We start from the raw sequence: 12,500 nt of genomic DNA, 5'->3' as shown, positions 1-12,500 counted from the left end.
TCCCTCCCCACGACACCCAAATGACCTATCCTTGCCCACCCGCCCCACAAGGGGGCCATCTCAACGTTAAAACAATCAAGCGAAAATTGCCACCGTCAAAATAACGTAGTTTAATAACGCCATTTCAAACAACGGTTAAACCGCCGTTTCACGCCCAGACGTAATTACTGCAACTCTCGTAACAAATGCATATCGTATATAAACTGCCAAACAAACACATAATAAAAATAAATACACGACAGTTCTCAAACAAATACGCAGCGAGGGAGATCGTTTGGAACTTTTCGAAACGTGCGGTTGTTTATTGCAGGACAAATATATATGTTTAGGTGATTGAGTACGTTAATTCTATCAGAAATATTATTATTATTATTATTATTATATACACACAGTATACATACACCTTTAACACACGATATACATACACATATATATAAATGTATGTATATATGTGTATATATACATACACACACCCACACACACATTTTATATATATATATATATATATATATATATATATATATATATATATATATATATAATTTAATAAGGAAATGTTATCCAAATTAATAATAATAATAATAATAATATTATTATTATTATTTTACCATCACTTGTCATCTTGACAATGCATCTAAAGCCAAAAAATATTTAAAACCACACAAAACTGAACAATATGAAACAACCAAAAAATAAATTTAGAATCCGCTTTGCCTGCTGCTGATCAAATATCAAAACTTGGCGAGTTAAATAATATAAAAAAAAAAAAATTAGAAAATTTTTTTTTTTTTATATATTAAAAAACAATTTTTACATTCTAAATTAAAATAAATCTCAACTTCAGAGTCGACCACATCTGATATCCAAGTTCAATCAACAATATTCGAGCTAATTAATTATTTTTTGTCAACAGCGCGGGACCGATAGAATATTCTCTCCATTTTTACAAAAAACAAATATATATATATATAAATAAATTTTGTTTAACATTAATGCTGATTTTTGTTATTGTAAAAAGATCATTTTGATATATATATATATGTGTGTATACATATATTATATATATAATATATACATATATTTATTTATATCTATAGATATGTATTATAATATATATATATATAAATATATATATATATAATATATATATATATATATATATATATATATATATATATATATATATATATATAAATAAACTTGTCCAAGCGCCATATTAACGAGAGAGAGAGAGAGAGAGAGAGATTTGTACTGGAAGATACACAAGCACACATAACCAGAGAGCGTGGATTGATTGATTGATTTGTTAATTCTTACTGGCGTCGCCACGACGAGGTTATTGACGCCGTACAGAGCGTGGAAAATTATTTGTACGCGAAAGATAGAGAGAGAGAGAGAGAGAGAGGAGAGTCCTAATCAATGAACTAACGAAATGCGTCTATCTCTTATGGAACACTGTTATGAGCTTCAAAAGAGTAAGTAGGTACCGTCTGTAGAAGCAGTAACCTGGAAATTTGCAAAAACACATCCTAGTCCATAAACTCGCCTGGGGTATTGTTCTACCCACCTTGTCCTTCTTACATTTTGGGTATTTAACACATCCTGGCCTAATTTTTCCTGTGGCACTGTGCCTTGACCTAGTCTACTATTGTTTTACCCACCTTGTTCTGTTATATTTTGGGCATTTTGGGTATGTCTAGCTATTTCTGAGGTGCTTTATACCCTCACTACCATCAGGAAGGCTATGTGCACTGGGTAATAACATATACACTGGGCTAGGTGCACTTGTTAATTACAGTACACTGGGCTAGGTACACTGGGTAATTACATATACACTGGGCTAGGTGCACTTGTTAATTACAGTACACTGGGCTAGGTACACTGGGTAATTACTATACACTGGGCTAGGTGCACTTGTTAATTACAGTACACTGGGCTGGGTACACTGGTTAATTACAGTACAGTAGGCTAAGTACATTGAGAAATTACAGTACACGGGAGCTAGGTACACTGGGTAATTACAGTTCACAACTTCACTGGGCTAGGTGCACTGGGTAATTACAGTACACTGGGCTAGGTACACTGGGTAATTGCAGTACAGTAGGCTAAGTACACTGGGATAGATGCACTGGGTAATTACATTACAGTGACTAGGTACACAGGGTAATCAGAGTTCACAACTTTACTAAGCTAGGTACACTGGGTAATTACAGTACAGTGACTCATTGCACTAATGCAAAAAAACTCACCTTTGATCCCAGCAGCCAGGGCAGGAGAAGAAGCAGCGAGGAAACTCCCCAGCATGAGCAGCACCACCAAGGGCATCATGGTGAAGGTGCTGACGACGCGGCTGTTGTTCACCATTTTTGGGGTTCTGACGAAGAAGTTCCAGAGAAGATAAATAAAGGTTCCTTCCTTCTAACTGCTCGGGTTAATACGGTTCTTCAAATGCGTTCACTCCTCGGCATTGTCAGGCCTGTGGGAATAGAGATGTGGTGGTTTGAATCAAGATGGTTACAGTAGTAAGTCTCTAGTGAGACATGTATACTAGGCCTATCACATTCTGCTAGCGCTTAGATTGTACTGTATAAAGGCATTTTGTAATAAGAGATATTTCCTAAAGATATGCCTATTATAATATATATATATATATATATATATATATATATATATATATATATATATCTATACATTACATCTGGACTGTTTTAACAAGAGTGGTGCTTGTATAGACCTATTACAATCTGCTGGTCTTGGTACATTATAGGCACGTGGCAAACAGTGATATATTACCTAATGATCAGCACAATCATATACAATTATACCTGGATTGTTTCACTCTCAATAAATATGTTCATGGTTCATTAACTTATATAATAACAGACTGCACAAAATGCTTTCTAACAAATACTGTACTGTTTCAGTAGGGATAACTGTCTAACACTGGAAACGAAGTAAAATTCTAAATTCTCTCCATAGTTCACTTTCTCTCTCTCTCTCTCTCCTCTCTCTCTCTCTCTCTCTCTCTCTCTGCCTGCCCCTTCTTCTTTCCCCCCTAAACGACCTGAACACATTCCTCCTGAGTCAGTTCGAGTCGAACACCAAATTAAGAAAAAGTTCCGATATCAAGGCAAAAGCATCGTCACTCTGAAAGCCACCTCCCTCATACAGCCCGCCAGATGGTGTACATATACAGGTATATGAACTTGGGCAAGGGAGACCACCCATGGTTTTGGTACTCTCTCTCTCTCTCTCTCTCTCTCTCTCTCTCTCTCTCTCTCTCTCTCTCTCTCTCAGCAAACACTTACATGATAACCTCTTCTTTGTGCGAAAGTCTCAAACAAGTATGAAATATTAAAATAATAGAGGGACAGATTATGTAATTTTTCATAAGGTTCGTGGTAAGATTAACTGTTCGTTTCAATTTTGCAACCATGGCCAACGCTGGCAGCAGCTGTCTGTGGGTTTTACTATTTTTTTCGTGGACCTAGGCCTTCGATGTTTCTAATACAAATCATTTCACTATACGAATATGTTTTAAAGTTAAACCTAACAATACGGTAACCCTAAAAATGGAATGGCCCAGTTTGGAAGCTAAACCATTGCTAGGTTACAGGCCATAAGCTTTCGTTGTCACAGGACACTAATTATTTTAGACTCAATGGAGTCCTTTATAATCCCAATAACATTCTGCGCCATACAATAATAAGATTTACTTTTAATCCTTATTACTGACACTGTGAAAGTTTGTAATATTAAATATTGATCTTAAATTTCAGAATGTCTCCCCAGCCCCACTTTTAGAGACCAGATGACGCCCCTGTTGTGGAGACTAATGTGGACAGTTCTCGATACGACTACCTCTCTCTCTCTCTCTCTCTCTCTCTCTCTCTGAAAACACTGACACGCCTCGACGCATTAATCAACTCACTCTCTCTCTCTCTCTCTCTCTCTCTCTCTCTGTGGGTTGCATCACAGTACATAATTCATAGGTACCCATATCTCACTGACATTTCCGCTGCCCTACACCCAATTACCGTGATGGAAACCACCCAATCCTATGTAACCCTCCCCCGCATATGTATATATATGACCACGTGGTATTTAATTAAACGAATCCCCCTCTAACCCCTAACCCCCACCCCCACCCCAACCCAACAACAAGGTAAGGTTTTTTTTTTTTTTTCTTGTGCGGGAAAAGTAATGACAACACGATTAACGGTCATTACGAGTTCACCGCGAGCAGGATTTGGCGGAAACACAATTCATAATGACTAGAAAGTTTTTATTTGTGGAAAAGGCGCATCTACGATATGTAGTTTACATATTGTTTATACATATTTTATGTAAACAACATGACATGTTATGTTATGTGACATAATACTGTGGATATGAGACTAAAAGAATGTGGTCCGCTGGTGTAAGTTATCATATTGGTTCCAGGAACCAACTCTCTCTCTCTCTCTCTCTCTCTCTCTCTCTCTCTCTATATATATATATAATATATATATATATATATATACGTATATATATACACATACACTTAAATTCATATACTTCAACCAATAATTGTCAATTACAAAGAAACAACCTAACCAAGGCTGTTCATTCAGTACTACATTGTACTGAATTGCATTTTTAATAAGATGTTTTACATAATCGCAATGATTTAATTTTCTTTGTAAATAGGAAAAAAAAATCGTCAAGCTACTCACTTAACCTACTACAATGCACTGCCGCTCAAGACGACACGCGTGCTAACGCCTTAGGCCTATCGTCTGCTCTGGACACGTATAGGTCTAAACTCAAAACTAAACCATAATTGACCCACACAAACTTCAAATGAGATTTTCGACCTTATGGGCGGTAAACCCCTAAAAATAATATTTATTAGTTTTCCTTCTATTCATCCCCACGATTCGTAAGTGTTCTACTTGGTAAACGACCTCTTTTTTAGGTCTTTTTTTTTATTCAGGTTCCTAGTATTATATAGTCTTTTACCATTAGACCTATAGCCGTATTTATCGTGTGTTTCCGTTTGCTAATTCTACCACTAATATTATTATTATTATTATTATTATTATTATTATTTAGAGTATTTGCAACATCTTACTTAAGTAGTTTATTCTCATTTATATTAGCATTCTGTTACGTAGTCAAGCGTTGAAGAAAATTCACTGCATAATACTATTACGTAAACTATAGAGCTCCTTCTTCATAGGACTCTTCTACCTCTATAAAGCCGACGGTCTTTTCTAACCTGCTCTCTCTCTCTCACCCCTCTTTCCACAGAAGTGTGGGTCCCCTCCCTCACTCTCACCGACTGGCCACAAAGGCTTCCCCTCTCTCTCTTTCTCACTTCCACACTCCGCAGGAAACGTTGGAGAGAGAGAGAGAGAGAGAGAGAGAGAGCTCCTCCAGGGGTGACGGGGCCCGCCCTCCTGTACCTCACTTGACAATAATAACCCGACACTTTTCACACTCCTCGCCTACTTTTCTCTCTCTCTCTCTCTCTCTCTCTCTACACCTCCTCCTTCTCTCGTATTTATTCTACTGCTTTTTGTCCTCTTCTTCCTCCTCCTCCTCCTTCTTTCTGATCTCCAAAGTCCTTGACATTTCTGAAAGTTTTGGCAAGTCTACTGCTTTTCCCGCCCACCCCCCTCCCCTTTCTTTAGGAGCGGGTGTGTAGGCAATGGGAGGGGTGGGTTTAAAACCAGAGAGAGAGAGAGAGAGAGAGAGAGACTCTTGAGTGTAATTATTAGTTTCCCATTCAAAATGTAGTACTAGCCATTTTGAGCTCTATCTCTTCTCTCTCTATTCAACTCAGATCCAGTCCCCACCTACCTACCTACCTCTCTCTCTCTCTCTCTCTCTTACACACACACACACACACACACACACGTAAACACAAATCGAGCCTAACTCTAATTCATTCACTCACTCCCTGTAACATAGACGTAATCTCTCTCTCTCTCTCTCAGCGTTAACGTTACACACCAAATCTACACATTCCATTTCATTTTTATTCATGCTAAAAATATACATATACACAAACATATACATGCACATACAACCACATACGTACATCGGGTCCGACTAAAACCCCATAACAAGTGTTAAAAACAATTATTAATTTTATTGAAAAATGTGTACAAATTGAACATATTATCAACAAGGGAGATGGTTGCCAATAAAACAGTTAAATTAGTAAAAATTCACAAGAGGCTTAGCCAAGAGAGAGAGAGAGAGAGAGAGAGAGAGAGAGAGAGAGAGAGAGAGAGAGAGAGTCTCTCTCTCCCTGTAGTCTCAAGAACAAATAAAAGATAAATAAATCATACGGAAAGTCTGAGTGTAATCCCTGTCTCCTCTTCCATCCTACTTATTCAGGAAAGGTGTTCTCTAGTTCCCCTGGTAGATGGGGGGGAAGGGGGGCCAATCCTTCTTCATCCCTCCCACCCTTTTATATTATACATCAGCCAACATCCCCCCCCCCCCCCCCCCCCCCGCGGTCAAGCCACCCTTTTTATCCCAAACTCGTTTGTTTTTCTCTTGATGTTTTTTTTCGGTGTAGATTTTTGAATTTTCTAATTACATACACACACACACACACACACACACACACACACACACACTCATATATATACGTATATATATATATATATATATATATATATATATATATATATATATATATATTTGTTCCTAGCCTATCCTAACCTTCGTCGAGACTTACATACTACCATATTCACATTACGTAAACACAAACACAAGATGATCTTTGGCAACTGAATTGATGTATCACAATTAAAATGTAAACTCACGCATCTACCAATTTATCTCTCAGCGATGAATAAAGATTTATTCGCAATAAATTAATAGAAGTTCAAGGTCTGACCTCGAACTTGAATATGTGTACTGATTCGTGTACATGAATTCATTTTTGCATATATTTCCTTTGCCCTTCTTGGGAGACACTTACGATGAGTTAATGTCGAATGGTGAATTTATGAATGTTAATTATTCTTATGAAAAATAATAATAATAATAATAATAATAATAATAATAATAATAATAATAATAATAATAATAATGTTTGGTTAAGTTAGGTTGGGTTGCCTATGGTGTTAGGTTAAAACAATACCAGTAATCATAATTAGGTTACATTGGGTTAGTTTGGTTTGGTTAAGTCAAACTTAAATAAACCTGGACTGTTTCAGTTGGTTAATCTTATAGGCTAATAAGTCTCCATCACTGGACAATAAATGTAACTAAAGCGTAGCTGTCAATCTGCGATATACTACAATAAATTGCGATACATTCACACAAACAGTGATACATCCCAATAAACTGTTATACATTCCAATAAATTGCGATACTGTCCAATACTTTGTGATACATTCCAATAATTTACGATATATTACATTAAGCTGTGATACATTTCAATAAACTGCGATCAACAACAATAAATTGCAATACATTGCAGTAAATTGTGATACTCTCAACATATTGTGATGCTTTCCAATAAACTGCGAGCAATACACAACAATAAACTGTAATATATTCCAATCAATTACAATACGTTCCAACAAATTTTAATATAATCAAGTAAACGTCCATGCTCTCCAATAAACTGCGATACATTCCAACAAAGAACAATCATTTTCAATAAACTGCGATACATTCCAACAAAGAACAATCATTTTCAATAAACTGCGATACATTCCAACAAAGAACAATCATTTTCAATAAACGCGATACATTCCAACAAAGAACAATCCTTTTCAATAAACTGCTATAATTTCCATTAAATGATGGTACGTTCCAATACGATAAAATGCAATAGATTCCAGAACAATAAACTGCAATACATCCCAATAAATTGCAGTGCAATCCAACGATCTCATCTCCTCCAGACTGACGCCCACAACCTGACATGGACACTTCAACAAAACCTCCTCCACTTTCTCTCCTCCTCCTCCTCCTCCTCCTCCTCCTCCTCCTCCTCCTCCTCCTCCTCCTCCTCCCATTTATCTCTCCCTCCCCCCTTTCATTATTCACACTTTTTTTTCCCCCGTCTCGGTTCTCCGCCACAAAGGACGTCACAAAAGGTGTCAGAAGAAATAAAGAAGTGACTGGAACCGAAATGAAGATGCTCGGTTCCTCCTATTAGAGAGAGAGAGAGAGAGAGAGAGAGAGAGAGAGACGGAAAGGGTGGGGGTAGGGGGAGGGGGGGGGGGGGGGCGATCACGGCCGCCCACAAGGGGACCGTAATTCTCTAATAACAGCGCCCTGTAATATCTCCTCTATACGCCCTCACGAGTCACGACTATCATTATATCAACATCGCCAAAGCTGTTTTACACCTGTGTTTACCTTGATCATTATAATCATCGTCATTATCCGTCCTAATTCGGATGATGACGATACCCGCTAGACCAAAGTTCACCTGGGAACCCCCTGGGTACTAAGACCCCCCACCCCACCCCTTGGGGGGGTTGGGAGAACTGGTCACGTGAAGGTTTTATACCGAAAGAGATAAAACAAGACTATCATAGTGTCTACGGAGGGGGTCATCTCCCAAATTAGATCTCATAAGGTACCAGGGTCACGGGTCACGGCCTTCAGACCTTGCTCGTTCAAAGGTCACGTATATCCACGCCGCCCTTCGTAAGGTATGGAGCAAAAAAAAAAAAAAAAAAAAAAAAAAAAAAAAAAAAAAAAAATCTTGTTTTTTTAATGTTCTAACCAAATCACTTGTAAAACGGAGGAATTTTTAAAATAAACTTTTTTTTTATCAACTCACTTGTAAAAAAGAGGAATTTTTAAAATAATCTTATTTTACCAGCTCACTTGTAAAAAGGAGGAATTTTTAAAATGATCTTTATTTTACCAGGTCACTTGTAAAAAGGAGGAATTTTTAAAATAATCTTTTTTTACCAGCTTACTTGTAAAAAAGAGGAATTTTTAAAGTAATCTTTTTCTTACCAACGCACTTGAGTGGCTTTTAGCTTCAACAACAAAAGCTTATATTTACGTTTGTAACACAAAAGGTAGAAAAAAAATTCAATGCCAGGGGAACAGAGAGAAAACAAAACTAAATCGTAGAGAGAGAGAGAGAGAGAGAGAGAGAGAGAGAGAGAGAGAGAGAGAGAGAGAGAACCCGCTCGATTCTCCCTCACAATCTGACTAATACAGCAAAGTTACCATCGAGGTAAAAATGGTTTGAAGACACACGTTTCAATAATATAAAAGTATCATTCGTAACTTCTCTTTTCTAACATGACTACCATTATAAAACTAAATATTACTTGTATACTGCTAAGACACTCATCTGAACGCCACCCCCCCCCCGCCCCCAACCTCACTTGAGTCGTGCCTGACTTGCTAATTATCGATCGAGAGGTGAACTGACTTAGCGAAACCGGAGGTCACCGAGGGTCAATATCACCATAGGTCATCACAGGTCACTGATTAGGTGCTGCCCACGTGCATCCAGATTGCTAACCATGCACACTTTTTTTTTTTTTTTTTTTTTTAAGGAAGTGGGAGGATTATAGTGTGGTGGGTTTTGAATAATATTGCTGGCCAGTCGGTAAAGGCGTCACTGAAGTCCTGATTTCTCCTCTGTGCTCTGGTTCGAATCCGCGAGAGGACGACTTATGAGCACTGAAAAATTCCCCTTCGGTTAACATATACGAAAATATATCAGCTTCTGAGGTGGAGCGAATTGGGGGGGGGATATTAGGACATTTTGTAGCTTAATGCATATATATATTAATATATATATATAATATATATATATATATATATATATATTTATGTATGTAGTATATACATATAAATAAATATATTATTTACATTTATATATGTATATAAATTTATATATATATTATATTATATCTAATCTCCAACACTCATAAAATGCAAAAGTGCCCAGGGCATGGACGCAATGCCCTCCAGAGAGAGGGGTCTTCATTACACATACACCCCCTACTACCACCTTCAAATACACCCCCTGGAGGGGAATTTTAGGATCTGCATAGCGAGGAAGTAAGAGGATTGGATGCTGGGAGGAGGAGGAGGTAGGAGGAGGAGGAGGATGAGGAGGAGGAGGAGAGGGAAAGGGGGCAATGGGAAGTTTATTATGTCGAGGTGTGACTCACACCTAACACGAGAGAGAGAGAGAGAGAGAGAGAGAGCTCAATTAGCGTAATTATTTCGGGCTTATCGGCCCTATTCTTTCACGAAATCCTTCTCTTAACTCGGTCCTCCCCTAAGGGGAGGGGAGGTGTCATTTGCCTTCCCCCCCCAAGGGGGTTCCTCCCTTGGGGTAGGGAGAGGGGGTGTCAGTTGCAAATCATCGCGCATGCAATTAATCAAATTGCCCTTCGTCAATATTGAATTTATGGCCATTTTTCTTTATTATTTTTATTCTGACTCCTCTCGATTTTCATATTTACAGACATCATTATCATTTACATTACCAAATTGCCAACATTCGTAAAATAATTCTGTTTAAACTCGTATAAATACTTTTAAAACGTGAGGCAATATCTAATTAGCATATATGTTAACGAGGAACAGAAAATTTTCATATTTAAAAATCCATCGACTTCCAATTTTTTTTTCAGAATGACGAATTGCTCAAATGAATTTCTTTTGAATTTCTATAATTATAAATTACTTCTGCCCAAATTTTTCTAGAATATTAATAGTCATAGTTTTATTTTTTTTTTTTTTTTTGCTTTTTTGAGAATTTTAAAGGTATCTATTCAATGGCAAATTTTTTTTATATCTTTGCTTTAACAATTTTCTAAAACACTTAATTAAATTTATATATAAACAAAATTTAAAAAGTAAAAATTTATTTTACCTGAAAAAAATAAACTTTTTAAAATATTTATTTCATGGAATCTTTAAATATCCATTTAAAGAAAAAAATTAAAAGTATCTATTTAATGTAATTTTTTGAAAAATATTCCATTAAAAATTTTTTCAATAGTTATAGAGACATAATAATAATAATAATAATAATAATAATAATAATAATATAATAATAATATAATAATAATAATAATAATAATAATAAAATTTATTTTACTGAAAATAAACAAAAATATTTAATTCCAATTTCATAGAAAAAAACATTCAGTGAAATTCTTTTCAATATTTTACTTAACAATTTTTTTCTTTTTTTTTATAAAATAATGAAAATCTTTAAATATTTATTTCATGAAATCTTTAAACATCCATTTAAAGTTTAAACAAATTAAAAGTATCTATTTAATGTAATTTTTTAAAATATTCCAATAAAAATTTTTTTCAATAGTATAGATTTACATATGTAATAATCAATAATAATAATAATAATATCCATAATAATAATAATAATAACATAATAATAATAATAATAATGTAATAAAAATATTCCATATTTTTTCAATAGTTATAGAGACATTAATAATAATAATAATAATAATAATAATAATAATAATAATAATAATAATTAAATAATAATAATAATAAAAAATAATATAATAATAATATACAATAATAATAGATATATTATTATAATAATAATAATAATAATAATAATAATAATAATAATAATATAATAATAATAATAATAATAAAATAATAATAATGGGCACAATTTTCCGTGTCGAAAATGATGACAATGGTTGCAGGTCCACAATAATATCGCATGTGAAGTATAAAGTCTTTAATAGATAATAAAAGCTTTCGAACCTGGAACTAGGTTCATCTTCAGTCACTTGACTGAAGATGAACCTAGTACCAGGTTCGAAAGCTTTTATTATCTATTAAAGACTGTATACTTCACATGCGATATTATTGTGGACCTGCAACCAATAATAATAATAATAATTGGCTTGTGTAATTACATTTCAAACAATTATATTTGAGTCTTCTTTCATATACAAACCTAGTGTACCCTAATAATAATAATAATAATAATCTAAATTAACTAATTCCTCTTAAAATGTAATTATTTATTAAAGTAATCAATGTGATTATATTTAAAAAGACCATAACTCAAATTCCCTTTCACGTAATGATTGTCAGCGGCAAAGCCTCCGACAATATCCAACCCCGGAGGGGGGTCCCGCCCCCTAAAAAACTTGCCCCCTCCCCCCTTCAGCCCCCCCCTCCCCCCCCCCCCCCACTTCCCAGGGCTCTTAGCCCCAGGGGGCCGTTGTTGCACTCAACACCGGTCACCCAATAACACCCGAGAAAAGCCAACGAATTTGTGTACAGGAGAAAAATTGTAAGGAATAATAGGGTAAGGAAGAAAGTGAATGAGGAAAAAAAAAAGTGGTAGGAAGAAGGGAAAACAATTTGAGTACAGGAGAAAAAATAGTAGGGAAGAAAGTGAATAAGGAAAAAAGTGGATAAGGAAAGAGGCTAGTATGAAAATATGAGTAGAAGTGAGAAGAAAAAAAGTCAAGACGAAAGCGACTAAAGAAAGAGATTGAGTAGGG

At 35.4% G+C, this 12,500-nt stretch overlaps 1 protein-coding gene across 1 annotated transcript in view; it reads right to left on the bottom strand.

Annotated features, from left to right (window-relative positions):
* The window catches only part of LOC135203578 (fibroblast growth factor receptor-like 1), a 262,550-nt gene that overhangs the window by 120,588 nt on the left and 129,462 nt on the right, over positions 1-12,500 (bottom strand). Inside the window, exon 3 of the mRNA XM_064233335.1 lies at positions 2,250-2,476. Within this exon, the coding sequence (XP_064089405.1) occupies positions 2,250-2,364 (115 nt within the window). The 5' untranslated portion in view covers positions 2,365-2,476. The remainder of the gene's footprint in view (positions 1-2,249; positions 2,477-12,500) is intronic.

Source organism: Macrobrachium nipponense, chromosome 24, assembly GCF_015104395.2.
Source record: "Macrobrachium nipponense isolate FS-2020 chromosome 24, ASM1510439v2, whole genome shotgun sequence".
NCBI classification, from domain to species: Eukaryota; Metazoa; Arthropoda; class Malacostraca; order Decapoda; family Palaemonidae; genus Macrobrachium; species Macrobrachium nipponense.
Note: the sequence above shows the minus strand (reverse complement) of the source record. Positions and strands in the feature narration are given on the sequence as shown.